Raw genomic sequence first — 16,822 nt, 5'->3', positions numbered from 1 at the left:
GCGCCAAGGGTTGGCATGGTTGGGCACCTGCCGAGGGCCCACACCCCAACAGGGGCCCACCAGTAAGAGCCCCCAGAGTTTCTCCTCCTCGTCACTGCTTGGTCACCTGCCGTTCACTCTGGCCCAGACAACGGTGGTGGTGAGGAAGACCAGGAGATGCCCCCGCTTACTTGCTCCCTGGCTCCCTGCCTGTCAAGCCAGCAAGTGGCCGCAATGGTGAGAAAGGGGACAAGGAGCAATAGCAGCTGGTGACAATGGTGTTGAGGAGGTAGACCCACCGAGGGAGGTGGGTCTATTGAGGGTGTCTTGGCCAAGGGCCCTCCAAAACCTGGAGCCGGCACTGAGCGGGGCAGCAGGTTCCACGTTGAAATATTTTGGCGGAGAGCAGAATGGTTTTCCTGCAGGGGATGGAGGAGGGTTTCTCCTCCACTTGCTCTGGTAGGCAGGACTGTGCAAGTTGGTGAGAGCGTTCTCTCAGAAGAGGAGCAACTCCCGGCTTGATTCTTTCTTGCCTAGCTCTGAAGTAGACGCATTAAGAAAGTGTCTCTTATCTCACATTTCTCTTCTCTTCCATGTTATCTTCTTCTTCTCCTGATAACTTCTCTCTGCTGCTGCTTCTTTCTCTTCCTGGCTAATTTTCCCCTAAAAAAATTCTGAGAAAGTTTTTGGAGGGAAAATTCTGAGGAGAAAAGAGGAAGTTATTCTGAGGAGCAGATGGTTCCCTGCTTGCTCTGACAGTGTCGGGATCTCAGTCTGAGGCTGTCTGGAGATTTCCCCATGAAACAAACCATCAAAACCTGAGCAGTCCAGCCCAGGAGGGCCATAAAAAGGCTGTCCAAGGGGTTTCAGTTCCCCATTTGGGTAGAATTCCCCCCTCAGAGTCTGAACGGACTACTGCAGGCCTCTTTCTTGTGGTTCCAAAGTTTTGTCGGAGAGAAGAATGGATCTTTTCTGCTCCACCAAAATGCTCTAGTAGATTGTGGCACCTGGAATGGATTCTGCAACCCCCTCCGGGCAAGTGCAGAGGCCTTCTGATCCCACTCCATGGCTGGAGCAGACAAGTATTGGGCACAAAGGACCGGGGTACGGCCACCAGCATGGGAGTGTGTTATGCTTTCTGAATTGTGACTTCTTTGTTTTCAGGTTTACAATTTGCTCCCCTTGAAGGCCCTCATAGGCTATGGCTATGGGGACCACTCTTTGGGTGAACGAAACATTAATCCCTGTGTACCTGGAAAGAAGATAATCCTGGATGGCATCCGATACCGCCAGGAGCCTTTCTCTTATGGCGAGGGCGACGTGTATCGAATCCTCCAGGTGAGCACCAAAGGTCTCTGCATTTTTCGCGAGGGAAAGGCCCATCATCACACCAGGCGGAGGCGCGTGTGTGTGGAGGGAGGACCTGCGCTGTAGAGATCCTGTGCCAGCGGAGGCTCAGACTCCCAATAAGAGGCGTCACTGCATTCAGTAAAATTTGCATTTGGTCAACAGAATTCCAAAAATTATGCATTTAGTGAAATTGATGAATGAAAATACCTTTGGGGACATCAAATCAAAGTTCTCCTGCAGGGCTGGTAGCTTGACCCCGGGATGTTTGGAACAGGGAGATGAAGAGGCCGTAGCTCAGGGGTAGAGCACGTGCTTTGCATGCTGAAGGCCCTGGGTTCGATCCCCGGCATCTCCAGGTCAGACTGGAAAAAGTCCTGCCTGAAGTCCTGGAGAGCCGTTGCTGCCAGTCAGTGTCAACAATACTGGGCTAGATGGACCCGGGGGCTGTCTCAGCATACAGCAGCCTCCTCTGCCCCTGTGAAAGCCACAGTCAGTATCCTTGGGGAGCTGCCAAGGCCCTGTGCTCCGGGAGGCCCATTGCTGACCCTCGGCCCATCACTGCTATGCAACCACCACCACTGCTTGCCCTGTCTCTCTGGAAGGGGGATCGGTCCTCTCTGGAGAAAGTGACGTCTCCCAGGGAAAGTTGCCCAATGGAGTTTGAGAGAGTGATCCAGCTTCCAAGCAGAGATAGCTGTACAGCCATTGGAAAGGTCGTTGAGGAGAGGAGATGGAACTGGGATAGCATCGGCCAACACCAATTCTGGCCTGCTGGCACTGGCGGCCTATATGTTTACGAGCCCAATTCAAGGTGCTGGTTATGAGCTATAAAGCCTGTTATGGTTTGGGACTTCAATACCTGATGGAGCGCCTCTCCCTGTATGAACTGCGATCAGCATCTGAGACCCTCCTCAGAGAGACTCCTCGGAGGGAGGTTTGGAGGGCAGCAACAAGGGACCAGGGCCTTCTCAGTGGTGGCCCCTCGACTGCGGAACTCTCTCCCCAGTGAAGCTCACCCGGTGCCAACATGGTGATCTTTTCAGCACCAGGTCAAAACTTTCCTCTGCTTCCAGGCATTTGGAGGCATATGATGGGTTTTTATGCATTCCTTGCTTTGATTATGGCCCATACTGATGCTTTAGTTGTTTTATTATGTTGGGTGTTTTTAATGGAAATTATTTTTACCTATTTTATATTTTGTATGTTTTAATAATTCTGTTGTCAGTTGCCTTTGGTGGTTTTTTTTTTAAGAGAAAGGCAACCAAGACATTATGATGATAATACATAGTAATATGATGACGATGATGCAGCAAACCATAAGAGGGAGAGAAAATTGGCAAGAGGAGGGGAGGATAAAATACACAAAGGAGGGTGCTAAGTACCACGTTCAGAAAGTCAACCGAGGGGAGAGAATCGGAGAGGCAGCAACTTTAGAAGAGGGGTGCTGAAGCCCATTTCAATTTTGGAGAAGCTGTCCACAGCTTCGTTCCAGTGGTGGGTGGGGCTGAACGCAAAATGGGGCAGGGGAAAGGAGCTGGGGCCAGAACGCCCCCAATACCAGCCAATTTGAGCTTACAACTCCTGCTGCCGGAACTGAGCCAGCGGAGAAGGATTTCATCCTTTTGGAATAGGGGAAAATGCACGGAAGTCGGGGGGAGGAGGTGGGCCCAGGGGAAGGGGGCACAGACTGGGGTTCTGAGCCCCTGCTTTAGGAGAAGGAATTGTGAGACAGCAGCAAAACCAGGAAAGGAAAGGACCACTGAACCCCAGAAAATAAGGAGAGCTCAGATGAGTCGAGGAGTCAGCATTATCAAAGGCTGGAGCAAGGTCAAGGCAACGGAGAACAGGAGAGAGTTCTCACAGCACAGAGAGGAGCCTTAGAAATTCTAGGGGGGAAGTTTGGGCCATGAGCCAGACCGGAAAGGGAGGATGAGGGAAGAAAGAGGGTCGAGGCATGGAGAGGAGTCCAGCTGCTCAGGCCATTTGGTGATGGAAGGAAGCAGAGAGGGCCATTGGCTGGAGGAAGGTGGGATCCAAAGAAGGCCGCCGCCGCTGCTGTTCTAAGAATTTGGGGAAGAATGTGGGCATGTTTAAAGCCAGAAGGGGCGATGCCTGTCAGAACCATGTGAGAGAGGAAAGAACAGGGGGAGCCTCCGTTACAAAAATGTAGGAGGAGAGTGGGGCAGGAGGGGAAGCGATGGCTCAGCTGGAGGAGGAGTGAGAAAAACAGATCCCTCCTGTACCCTGCTGCGTTCTCATCTTATCTCTGGTCCCAGCCCACCATAGAGATCATTTTCCCTCCAGGGTGGTGGGAGCATACAGAATTTCAAACTTTGACCAGGGTACAGGCATACCATGTTTGGTGACCCTGATAATGGGCACCACCCCTGCCTCTGTCTGTGGCCTCCGGATCTGTTGGGCAACCTGCCATCTGCAGTAGGGACAGGCAACGGAGTGCCCATGGGCACCAATGCGCCCCCAGATACCTCTCCTGGTGCCTGCCAAGGTGCCCTTCCCCTCCCACTTACTTTTCTTTCAATTAGCACCTTTTCTGACCTGGACTGCTCTGCAATAGTTTTCTGTGGGTGCTGAAAATTGTGGGTTCAAAGGAGGTGTTCAGTGCGTTGAGGCTCAGACTCCACTTCTGCCTTGTACTCAGTTTTGGGGGCAGGTTACTTTCCCTTTGTCACACCTCCTGTGGAAGCCATTTTGTGGTGGTGCCCAAGACAGTTTCTCAGATTGCCAAATGTGCCCAGGGCCCAAAAAGGTTGCCTGCCCCTGATCTACACTGCTGACTTACAGATAAGTTTTCCTACCCGTGCTTCATCAGACGTTTCACAGCAGCTCGCTTGTTCATTTTGCAGGACTTTGGCTTGAAAGTGTTTACTAGCACCAAGATACACAAGCCTGAAATTTGCCTAGAAAGTCCACCTGTGGCAGAAAGCGTGGATTATGGTAAGAACTGGAACCAGGCTGATGATGGCGGTCTCCTGTAATTAGCATTAATTCTGTGCTACCCAATCCTCCCCTGAGTGAGTAGCTCTAAAAGGGAGTTTCATTAACATTAATAATAATAACAATAACAACAACAACAACAACAACAACAATAACAACCAGGTCCTAGATGGGAGGGCTTTCCAGGCAATTATAACTGCTGCATATCTGCCTGCATTTGAGCCCCTTATGTTAAATATCACCAGTATTTTTGCCTAAAGGAAACTCCAGAGTGGATTTAGCTTGTGAGTTGATTGCATTTATCACTTTGGGATGCTCTTGCAGCTCATCTTCTTTCTCGCTGTTGCTGCCACTTGCTTGCTCGACAGAGCTTTTATCCTGCTATTGAGATGTCTCAGTCATGGAAGTTTGCAGGCCCTGTAGATGACATTGTGAACCTCCAGGGCATCTCCCGCCATTTCCCCCAGCCTATCCAATGCTTTTCCGAAATGACCTCCCATTGAAACCCTTGGCACCGGCCCTAGCGGCCATGTCCTTTGGGGACAGAGTGAGCTGAGGAATAATGGGGCTGATGGCAAGGAGAAACAGGATTAGGCCACATCTTGGGGACAATGATTGAAATCTGTGGCCCCGGTTCTGGCCCTGAGTGGCAAAGAGCTGTTCCAACACCACAGATGCCACCCACGTGGCAGTGGAAGCACGTCAGCGGCCATCCAGGGATGAGAAGCATGCAGGAACCAGCAGTCCAAGAGGCCAGGAGTGGGGAAGCTCTGTTGGTCCAGGGGCTGGATTGCTCCCCCTGGGAAAAGCCATAGGGCCAGATGACATCAAGGGGACAGGGCCCCATCCGGAAGCCCTGCCTCTTCCACCTCCAAAACTCTGCCCCTTCCCATGACATTGTCCCATTGTTCCTTTCTTTGTGCAGAGAGAGCATGTATCTCTCTGCACAGAGAAAGGGACTTGACAGGTGCTTGCAAGTGCCTGCTAAGTCAGGTGCCTCTGCCTATTGCTTGTGCCCCAGTTACAAAGGGGGTGGCACATGGCGGTATCCATTTGTTATCTCCAATCACAGCTTGGAGGTAAAATGGATGTCCCTTTCCCTGCCCAGGGGCAGTGCTTAGGAAAAGGGCAGGTCCTATGGAGGGTACCCAACCCTCCGAGGACTGCCCCTGCGATGGGCTATCAAATGGTGTTGGGCTAGGCATTCTGCCTTGAAAGTTGATCGGGTATACATTTTAGAAGACATAAATCATATATTCTTCCTCCCATAATATTCCTCAGAAATTTCAAGTATGTCCACATATGCCCGAGGTGGCTCCCTTCCTCCTATTCTTGAAGGCGAACTAGAGAAACCTGCCAGGAGGTTCTTCCCCGAGACGTGGTTGTGGAAATTGGAAGTAGTGAAGTAAGTGGTGCTTTGATGAATGGAGAGAGGAGTAAAGTCAGTGGCAAAGAAATGTTAGACCCAGCGGCATGCAGTGACCCTGTCTGCTTATGGGTGTGCTTATGTAAATGAATGCATGGTAATTCTCACCTACAGGGATTTGATTGGGCTTTTTCTCCTCCCACATTTGGAAACCTCAGGACGGCTCACAGCATGGCCCAAGGAAACACTCGAAAGCAAAGGAGAACAAACGGTTAAAGCATCAGAATTCAAAAAACTAAAACCAGCATGCCAGTAATAGTAATAAGAGTAGTAATTGTAATAATAATAATAACAACAACAACAACAACAACAATAGCCAAACTCAAATTATAAAAAAGATCACAAGAAAAATGGAACAATACTCTTGTCCCCACAAATGCCTCCTGGAGTAAAGTTTGTACCAGCTTTATAAGAGTTAAAACAGAACTGAGAGAGTTGCACAAAGACAGAGGAGCCACTGCTGGTGAGGCTCTGCTCCTCACCCTGTCTTTCCAAAGCTGAAGGTGGCTTACGTCTTGTTTTAAGCAACAATAAATTAAAAACAACCAGACAACTGATCATTAAACTGTGTTATGTCTGTCCTGCAACCTGACCAATATGGCTCTTGTTTTGATTTATTAGAATTTTGTCCCACTTTTCCTTCAGAGAGCTCAGAGTGTTCCCACGATACGCCTCCCCTCCTCCCTCCCCCACAGCAACCCACTGAGGGAGGTTAGCCTGAGAGGCCGTGGTCCAGTTCTCATGATTGGAAGCCGGCAGTTTGCCTTAAATAAGCCAGAGTGGCTTGTGGTGTGTGCTGGCTGCCATTTTGAATATTCAAGCCATGCTGGCTGGTCATCATCACAGCTTATTGTTCTGTGCAAAACCGGGTAGGGTGGCTTGTTCCAGTGGTTAATAAGCTGCCACAGAAGCCAAGAACAGGCCATGGGTTCTGGGTGGCTTGTTAACCACAGTAACAAGCCACCCTGCCTGGGTTTGCATGACACAATAAGCCGAGGAGCCCGCCTGCCATGGCTTGAATATTCAAGATGGTGGCCTGCTCATGCCACAAACTAAAGAATGCTGATCATGTGAACCCAGTCAGTAACAGGCCAGACAGCTGCATAGCAGAGCAGGGATCGGAACCCCAAACTTCCTGATCTTTCTTTGACATCGACATGGTCTACAACTTTCGTTTTACAGCCTGTGGGAAGCTCATTAAACTGAGCAAAAGCCTTTTCTGTTAGGCTGTGTCTCATTGCATGAATCTGGAGTCAAGATGCTGAAGAGACAGGCTGCCGTTTCCTAGATGGCACTAAAATATTAGTTGATACAATCAAAACTGACCACAGAACCTCAGATTGGAGATAACAGCAGGGATGCACAAGGAGCTGAGAAAAGCAGCCAGTTTCCCTGGTGCGGGCTGAATCGTTTTGCATCCCCCCCCCCCCAAGTCTCATGTAGAGGATGAAACTGGCGAGTTCTTTGGCAAGTATGGAATAGAGCTCTGCCTGGCTGCAGGAAGTGTGTGAAGGATGAAACTGACAAGGATATTGACGAGAGGGGAATATGACCCTGTGGGGCTGCATAGTGGACAGGCAGACTTGTGGTCGTGCCCACTTGCGCAAGATTGCCAATAAAAAAATATATGTATTAAAAATTATGAAACTATTTGTGCAAATTTCAAGATCCCACCCTCCACATTTGTGAAAATTGCTGCCATTAAAAAAAAAAGGAACCCGCATGTGGGCTCAACGCAGTGAGTCGATAACATCGGGTTGGGGGTGGGTGGGGGATGGAATGAAATCTGCAGGCTGAACCGGGAAAATCTGTCGAGTTTTCACTCTGCACAAACAGAATTCTCATACCCCTAAAACCATTTTAACCACTTCGCCACCATTGGCTCCCAGCTAAATCCTGGTGGAGACTTCCTTCTGGGCTCTAATGCATTCCTGCTGTTGGCAGCTCTAAGAGCTGGTTCTTCCCTTTGTATTCCTTCGGATAGGATAACAAAGCACCACAGTGGGTGCAGTGCGGTGACTGGGAGGCTGAGATGTGACTCAGGCAGCCTCCGGCTTGAATCTCACCTCTGCCCCGAACTCACAAGGCTCTTGGGCAAGCTGTTCCCCCTCCCCAGCCTCAGTCTGCCCCCCTCCACACCTGCAATATGGGGCGATAAGCAATGCTAACCTAACTTGCAGCAGCTTTCCCCAGCCTGGTGCTCTCCGGATGTGTTGGACTACAACTCTACTGCTGACTGGGGATGCTGGAAGTTGTAGTCCATCACATCTGGAGGGCACCAAGTTGGGGAAGGCTGCCTTACAGGGTTGTTGCAGGAATTACAACCTCCTAATGCAAGTAAAGAGCAACTGGACACTTGAAAGCTCTGTACAAATGCTAAAGCTGTTGTCATTGTGGTGGTGGTGGTGGTGATTAGAGCTGCCCTCGCAGTGGCAAATAGCAGGGTTCTTGTGGAAAGGCGCTGTGGGATTCCTCCTCACCCTGTCTCCTCCTGTGTCCCGCAGTGCCCCTGACCAAAAGGGGACTGGCCACACCAAAGGAGAGGCGCCTGCATCCCTGGGAGACTTCCAAGGGCAGATCGATATCCCTGTGACCATTCCAGACACCATCACAGAGTGGAAAGCTGGCGCCTTCTGCCTGTCGGAGGACGTGGGCTTTGGCCTGGCCCCCTCCGTCTCCCTCACGGCCTTCCAGCCCTTCTTCCTCGAGCTCACGTTGCCCTACTCCGTGGTGCGGGGTGAGGCGTTCGAACTGAAGGCCTCCGTCTTCAACTACCTGAAAAGCTGCCTCAGGGTGAGGAATGCTCTGTTCTTGCGTAGCTTCGTTTCCCGACCCCTGAAGCCCCCTTCCCCTCCCTGGCTGCAGCAGCCTCTCAGTCTCTCCTCTCCTTGGCCCTCAGACTCCTCCGTCAAGGCTCTCCAGTGGCCCAGGATTCAAATTCCTGGACTTATTTATCGATTTTTAATTGTTAAAATATTTCTAGACCGCCTTCCGGAGCAGGAGCCCTGGCAACGTGGCTTACAACAGTACCATCCCGTATAGCAGGAGAGAGTAACTTTGGGTGGTCCGGGGGCCAATTTCCAACCCCTGGACCCTCCTGGGGCCACATCCCTGTTGCCACGAACACCACGTTGCCCTTCCTCCCTTCCTCCCCTTTGTCATTAGAGCTCCCTCTCAGAACAGCCAGATGTCGTGCTACAGCTGTTCCCCTTTCCTGAAATCCCTGTGCCAAACCCACAAAGGCCTTGGCTAACCCTTTCATCTGCAGCCCTACCTAACTGCATGCAGCAGCAATTGCTCATGCTCAACCCCCTCACCCAGCTGTAGGGAACTTGGGCGGGAGGGTGCTGTAGCCCTTATGTCCTGCTTTTGGTTTTCCCCTGGACAGCTGTTTGGCCACTGGGTGAACGGAATGTTGACCTAGATGGACCCTTGGCCTGATCCAGCACGGCTCTTCTCATGTTCTTGTGTTCACCCTCACTGCTCTCGTTTCTCCCTCTCTCTGTTGCCCCCCCGCCCCCGATTGTCAAATGATAGATTGTGTAAGTTCCTCAGGTCAGGGCCCTTCCTTTTTTGCATGAATGCCACAGTCCCTTTGGAGTGCAGAAAAAGTGCAGAACATTGTATCAGGTGCAAAGTTTAGCTTTCTGAGAATCTCAGTTTTATTCCTTCTTTCCTCCCCCATGTTTTTTTTTTTAAAACAAACCAACCACAGATTTAAGTTCCTAGTCCTTGTTGCTTTGCAGTAGTATGGGAAAAGCCATATGACGTTCCAGATACTGAGAAGGGACTAGGATGCTAAAAATGATGTCCTCTGTGCAACATCTTATTCTGTGCCTGATTTCTTCACTAGTGTATTTATTTATTTATTTATTTCTATACCGCCCAATAGCCGAAGCTCTCTGTATCCAGACATGCTGTTTAAAAAATGCAGATTTAAAAAGATACCCCAGTTCAGAGAAACGTATGTCGCCTTTTGTGATTTGCATTGTTATTTAACCTGATTGCAGAGTCCAGTTTTTCTTGGTAGGGAGTTTTCCTTTGTGTGCTCAGGCTGTCCACATACCGTCTTGTGTGTGCGTGTGTCCTGTACACACAGCCCTGCTCAGTTCCAGAGGGACAGCGAGTCTTGCTGACGCAAACAACCAAGACTCCTGTGGCACCACTTCGTCCATACTCTGCGAAGTACAGGGGCCTCCGGTCCTTCTCTCTCCCCTCCCTTCATGCATTCACACACTCTACAAGCCTGTAGGCCCAGACTCGACCCCTGTCAAGGACCCCTCTCAAGTGCGGCCTTGCCCTCCTCCCGGGGCCGGCGTCAAGGGGAGGCACGATCAGGCACGTGTCGAGGGCCCACACCCCAGCAGGGTCCCCCTGACAGAGTCCCCTGGAGTCGCTCCTCCTCCTCACCTCTGCGGCCTGCTTGCTCGCCAGCCTCTCCCTCTGGTGCAGGCGACAGTGGTGCTGGGAAGGAGCAGCAGCAGATGTCACTGCCTGCGTGATCAGTGGCTCCTGCCTGCTAAGCAAGGAAGTGCTGCCAGTGCTGAGAAGGAGGAGGGGGGGGAAGAGCAGCTGGTGACAGTGGTGGTGAGAAGGTCGACTTGGTGAGGGAGGGGCCCGTTGAGGGTTTCTGGGCCAGGGGCCTCCAAGACCTGGAGACCTCACTGCCTCCCCCCCCTTATGGAGCCGCCTCTCCAGTCATACCGTTGTGTCTGCGGACAGGTCCGTGTAACTCTGGCTCCGTCAGAAGAATTCGAGGCCTCTCCTGTGGAGGAGGAGGATTCCCATTGCCTGTGTGCGAACGAAAGGGTAACCGTCTCCTGGAACGTGATCCCCAAATCCCTGGGTAAGCAGCGACCCTGACTACCATCTCCGAGCCAGGGAGACTCGCGAGGCGGAAGACCCAGGCTGCCCCACCGTCACTCGAGAGGAAGACGGAGAAGGGAGCGAGGGGCTCGCCGAAGCCTCCTGCAGCGTAGGCAGGGCCAAGAAATACCCGGACGCCTGCCGCCGGCCCTTTGCGTCCACCTCAGCCTGAGCCAGGGGACTCTCAGGCCTTTCGGGACACTCTCGGGGCGCCAGGATGAGAGAGCCGCTTCCATGCTCACAGATGGGCTTTGGCAGCCCAGCTCAGCGGTCTCTGTAGCCACCCTCGGATTGGCTCGGGGGGAAAGCCGCCTTTCAGGCCCTGTTGGTCGTAGATGAGACGAGCAGAATAATTCCTGGGGGGGTTTCATGGCTCGCCGGGCCCCTCTTCCCTACATCTAGCCATCCGGCAGGGGAAACAAACCCCTGAACTCTGCTTCAGGGGTTGAATGCAGCCCCTTCGCTGGACTCCGCAGCCCTCGCTTGGCTAGACATGAGCCACGGCCTCATACAGGGCTGCAGAATGTCTCTCAGCCCAAGGGAACCTTGGAGGAGCCTTGGGGGCTGCCTTCCTCTGGTGGGCATGGCCGAAGGCAAGAGCGGTGGGGCTCAAAGTACCCGAAAGGAGCAGCACATTTTGCCGTAATGCCCTGACGGCCAATAGCTAAGCATTAGGAGCGGCACTGCAACCTTTGAGAATGGGGAAAACTGTGCAAAAGCCAGGAAACCAGCAAACGACGGGTGGCTGGGGAAAGGGGAAGGGGGTGTGGACCTCTGGGGAATGCCGGAGGGGCAGATTTGCCCCCATGCCTGAAGTTCCACACCCCTGGCCTACAATGAAGGCATCCTCTGCTTCATTCTTGCATCTGTGGTGGGGCTGTGAGAGCCATGCAGAGGAGTAGTATGATCTCTGAGCCCCTCTCCCTAGCCAGCATCCAGGGTGAGCTGGGCCCACTGCATGAGTGTCTCGCTGGCAGGGGAAGGTCACGCCACCTAGGCCTCTGGGGCAATCAGGTCGTGCTGTTCCTCTGCCACTCTCTGGCAGCGTCCCCATGCCACTTCCTACTGAACGCAATCTGAACAGGGACGGTGTATCTCTCCTTGGGGCAGGGGTGCAAAACGTGTGGCCTGCGGGCTGCATGCGGCCCACCAAGACATTTATGGCAGCCCGCAAACCCCCCTTGCCTGGGATTTCCTTAGCTTGCTAACGTTTATGGGGATTCCAGAGTGAAGGAACCCACAAGGGAGCGGATGTTCTCCAGAAGGCGGCGTGTCATGGTCCGTGGCAGGACCACATCTGACTCTTCAAAAATGCCCAGGGAGTTTCATGCAATGATAAAATGAGGCCAGAAGGTGGGATATCAGTGCAAAAAAGATAAAGTGCTGAGGCGGTGGCCATTTTTGTTCTAGGTGAAGTGAACTTCACTGCAAGTGCGGAGGCCCTGACATGGGCTCAGCCCTGTGGGAATGAAATCGTGGAGATGCCCAGCAAAGGGCACAAGGACACCGTGATCAAATCCCTCTTAGTCGAGGTACGTGGGCTACTTGGGGTGGCAAGTGATAATATATGTGCCGCTGCAAATACTGTTGCAGGAAAACAGTGCCACGCAAAGGAGGGAATACAGCATTCCTGTCCTGGCCACCTGGACAGGATTTTACTCTCCACAGGTGACCAGGCAAGTTGCTCTTTTTAAGCTGGTCCTATTCCTTGATATGGAGAGACAACAGTTGGAGCATCTCTACACCAGCCTAAAATCCTGCATATAAAACAGGGCTTTCTGCTTCCATTTTTAATGCAGGATCACGATGACTCCCTTTACACGCGCTTCCTTTCCCCCTCCCCTTCCCCCCTCCTTCTCCCCGTATCTGAGTCTTCCATATCTTCCATTGATCTCGCTCCTCTTCTTGCAGCTTTTCCTCTTTTCACAGAGGGGACTCAAGCAAAACACAAGGGGGTAATTTGATAGCTCATTATCTGTGATCTATTTAAAAATGCAGCAAAGGGCATTTAGTGCAGGAGATGCCCTGGAGGTTCACGGCGTCCTCTAAAGGGCCCGCAAACGTACGTGATTGAGCCATCTCAGTCGCAGGATAAAAGCTCCATGTGAAGGCCCCCTTGGTAGTCAACAAGCCATGATTCTGTCATGGGATCTCAGGGCCCTTTGTGTTGTCTGCTCTCGTTCTCTTTATCCTCCCGCTCCTATGCTTCATCCATGTTTTTTTTTTTCAGATTTGATTTCCCTCCCTTCTCAGTTCAGGTGTCATTTCTGCAGCCACCTCCTCACAGTTCCCGACACTCATTCACCCATTTTGCCTTCCCCTTCTCTCCTCCTGTAGCCTGAAGGGATCGAGATGGATGTGGCCCTCAACTCCCTGCTCTGCGCAGATGGTAAGTTCCTGAGGGAGACCCCTCCTCTGTTCACTGCCGGAGGTGGAAGGAGGCTGTTCCCTGTAGGGGCCCTGACCCCATTAAGCTAAGTAATTATGGGTAAGACACATGTCAACCGATCCAGAGCGCTTGCTGTGTCCACAGAGAATCTAAGTGTGGCCCTTACTCATCTGGGTTTTTTTTTTGCAACCTCCACCACTGCTGAATTTGCTGCAGCGGCAAGGGAAAAAGCAGCATTTTTTCTTGAAAATAAGGCACGCTGGGAGTCCATGGCTTGTTCTGAAGCAGAACTGCACTTCCCAAAGCCCCCAGGGAGCACTATTTGGCTCCCAAACAAACCACGTGCTCCTCATACGCCTGGTTTTCCAGAAAAATCAGTGATCCCCCCCCCACCGCTGCCTGTGCGCTGCCAATTCTTGACAGAAAATCCAGCACCGCACCGGCAGCGAGGGGTAGGGGTGCAGTTGTCTTCAGTGCAGCTATTAAATACATAGCAGCCCTGCTTTACTTTGAAAAAAGAAAAAAGTTGACAAACCTAAACGTAGAATTCTCCAACTTGTAATGAGCTGGTGATTTTGAAAAATGGCCATATAAGCAGGCCCTCCCTGGAACATAGTTTGCTTGGAACCTAGCAGTTAGGGGACTTGGGGGTTAGGGGTTAGCAGTTAGGGGACGGTTGGGGGTTGGACTTGATGGCCTTGTAGGCCCCTTCCAACCCTACTATTCTATGATTCTATGGCTTATTTTTGGACCAACGTCTTCTGTTGGGGAAAGAATGAAAGGTCTTGACTGACCGCCTTCCCCTATATACACCCAATCAACTCCTGAGGTCTTCAGAAGAGCTCCTATTGGTTGTTCCACTGCCAATAGAAGGTCACCAGGTAATAGCACACAAGCAGGTCTTCCTGGTAGTGGCACCAGCCCTCTGGGATACGCTCCCACGTGTGGTTTGAGAGGCAGGAGCTGTGACAAGCATCAAACACCTCTCGAAAACATATTACACAGGGTTTCCCTGACCTGTAATGGACAATGTCACTGCTTTGTTTTATGGCTGTCTTTGCTGTGTAAAATTTTAATTATTTGTTATTTCATATTTGTATGGTATTATATATGCATTTTAGTGTGAACCACTTGGAGATTTTGTTATGTTAAGCGGTATTATAAATGAATAAATAAATATTTATGAATAAATAGATAGGACCTTGTGGTCCTTACAGAGGACTGAGTGGGTGAGAAGCCTCAAACCCAGAAGGGACAACAAGAGGAGGAAGGGCCAGGCTCTCCAACAGCGCCACTGTTTGGAAGGAATAAATGCTGGGTGGGGAAGACAGAGGTCATGCTGGCACTGGAAAGCAAGTGGCTTGATCAAAACTGTTTTCTTGCAGGGGATTTGCAGGCGACGCCTGTTTCTTTGAAGGTTCCAGAAGACGTTGTGGAAGGCTCGGCCAGGGCCACCCACTGTGTGCTGGGTAAGCACAGGGACTTGCGCTGCTACTCTGGCATCGGCACTCTGACTTCTGTTCTGTCTGGCCTCCGTTTGCCTTCACGCTTGTGGGTCCCACCCTCCTCCTGCAACTGCGTTTTCTACGAATGAAGGGACCCGGCTCTGCACGGGTTGGGATGGCCCTCGGTTTGATACAGCGAAGCCTTCAAGCAAACCTGTGCTTCTGTCAGAGTTGGACGCGGTGTGCCCACCCCCTCTGAGTGACGCCACGCCCACTGGGCCCCGAGGCATGGCCCTGCCATGCTGCACCCCTACAGCTCCTGCGGGAGGGGTCTGTTCACTTCATTCCTCCTCTCCGCAGCAGGGGAGAGGAGGCAGGCTGACGACTGTGTCCCTCTACCTGCTAACCTCCCCTGGCTTCAGACTGTATGGACCACAATGCTCTGCGCTGCTTAGGGAAGTCTGCCCCTAGTGGCTGAAGGTGTTACTGCAGGCTTCAGCCACAGGGAGACATTTAAATTCATTAAAATTAATTAATGGATTTCTGAAACAAAATAACCCTGAGATGCACACTCCTAGGGCCCACGTAGTCTGCATACCAAGTTTTAGGTTCTAGTTTTCACGGTCTTGGCGTTTTGACCCTGATGGACAGATGGACAGGCAGACATGCATCCTCTTTTATTATTACGGATTTTCCTTTCCTCAGTTCCAGCAATTTATTCCATCTCTCAGCTGTCTCACCTTCCTAATCTCAACTGCCTCTGAGCCTGGGGGCTCCTCATGTGATCTTCCGCTGATTGCAACACCAGGAGATGACGGCATCTGTATTTCATCCTCGATTCCTAACGGAGAGCTGTGTTCAGCCTCTTGCAGCAAAGACCCCAAGAGTCCTGTGTCCCTTCAGAGGATTACACATTTAGGATGCAATCTTATGCATCTTTAGAAAGAAAAAAGTCATACAGCTAGCTGGAATGCTGGGAGTTGTAGGACTTTTTGGTCTAAACATGCATTGGATTGCACCTTTGTTGTGGCAAGTGTGCCTTTGTGACCTACAGCTCCCTTAGCTGGATGCATGAAATAGAGGGTGAAGATGGTGGAGACAGACGCACAGAGACTTGCACGAGAAGATACTGTTTGTTGTGCATGGAGGCCAAGCAAGGTCTTAATTCCTGCCAAAGCAAATAGTTTCACATCTGTCCATGAACTCTGGTTCTGCAGCCTCCCCCATAGTCTCTCTGCCCTGCCAACCCTATTGCTTGGCTCGGGTCACCATGAAGTCGGAAAGGGAATGTCCAAGGGGACTGAAGTGTTTGCCAAAATGCCCAGTCTCCTAGGTCATTCCACTTCTGACTACTTACCCTTGCTCCCTTTATTCTTGTCGGCCTGTTTGCTTAATTCATTAACAGATATTCCGTCTTTCTGCCAAAAAATGGTGCTCAGAGTGGCTAGCAATAAAATACAGATTGAAAGCAAAGACTTAATTAGAACTTTACCTAAAAAGCATTTAAAATGTAAAAACACAACTGAAAACACGGCAACGAAAAAGAAATAAGCAGCACCAGCCAGTTAAAACCCCTTCTGCAACAGGCCATCTTGCTTGCCAAAGGCCTGCCTGAATAAAACTGTCCTTGCCTGCTGGCGGAAGGACAGCAGAAAGGGGGCTGAAGTAGCCGCCCTGGGCAGGGACATCCAGAGCTGTGTGAACAGAATGCTGGACTAGATGGACCCTTGGTCTGATCCAGCAGGGCTTGGCTTATGTGCTTATGTCTCCTCTCCTTCTCTTCCCCCATCTCAGGTGACATGCTGGGCGGAGTTATACAGAACCTACAGCAGCTCGTCAGGATGCCGTACGGCTGTGGGGAGCAGAACATGGCCCTCTTTGCGCCCAACATCTATATCCTGGACTATCTGAATGAGACCGGGCAGCTGACGGATGAGCTCAGATCCAGGAGCACTGGATACTTAGCGGCTGGTGAGAAGACTCACAGGACTGGGCAGGGGGAATTCTGGCCCTATTCTTGCCCATTGGCGGTGGGGAGATGGCGATAGAGTCCTGACTGACAATGTTTATATTCAAGGTTTCTGGCATTAATGGGCTTTCTGAGTAGATTAATCAACTAAAGCCTTAGTTGATTAATTGGCAGGGAGCAGTTTTAATCACAAAGGCTACTCATTCAGGGTACATTTGATGGCCAGCTTTGTCATCTGGGAGACCTTTCAGTTGCTCTGCATGTGTGTGTATGTGTGGTGTGGAAGAGCAGTACTGTGCAGAAGGGGGCCTCAGGTGCGTTTCTCAGCCACCTTTGTTCATACGTCGGAGGCATCCCGGATGCTTGCCCCTGGATACCATGGCTACTATGGCACAGCTGAGAGATGGCGCCTGTGAAAACTGGGATCACACGACAACGACATC

At 51.4% G+C, this 16,822-nt stretch overlaps 1 protein-coding gene across 1 annotated transcript in view; it reads left to right on the top strand.

Annotated features, from left to right (window-relative positions):
• The window catches only part of LOC146356366 (alpha-2-macroglobulin-like), a 77,320-nt gene that overhangs the window by 42,059 nt on the left and 18,439 nt on the right, over positions 1-16,822 (top strand). The window contains exons 17-25 of the mRNA XM_084841099.1: positions 1,144-1,317; positions 4,194-4,284; positions 5,566-5,689; positions 8,215-8,503; positions 10,433-10,556; positions 11,987-12,108; positions 12,914-12,965; positions 14,351-14,434; positions 16,205-16,381. Coding sequence (XP_084697225.1) covers positions 1,144-1,317; positions 4,194-4,284; positions 5,566-5,689; positions 8,215-8,503; positions 10,433-10,556; positions 11,987-12,108; positions 12,914-12,965; positions 14,351-14,434; positions 16,205-16,381 — 1,237 coding nt within the window. The remainder of the gene's footprint in view (positions 1-1,143; positions 1,318-4,193; positions 4,285-5,565; positions 5,690-8,214; positions 8,504-10,432; positions 10,557-11,986; positions 12,109-12,913; positions 12,966-14,350; positions 14,435-16,204; positions 16,382-16,822) is intronic.

Source organism: Heloderma suspectum, chromosome 2, assembly GCF_057233095.1.
Source record: "Heloderma suspectum isolate Gila_16-S chromosome 2, 16-S_ref, whole genome shotgun sequence".
Classification (NCBI taxonomy): Eukaryota; Metazoa; Chordata; class Lepidosauria; order Squamata; family Helodermatidae; genus Heloderma; species Heloderma suspectum.
Note: the sequence above shows the minus strand (reverse complement) of the source record. Positions and strands in the feature narration are given on the sequence as shown.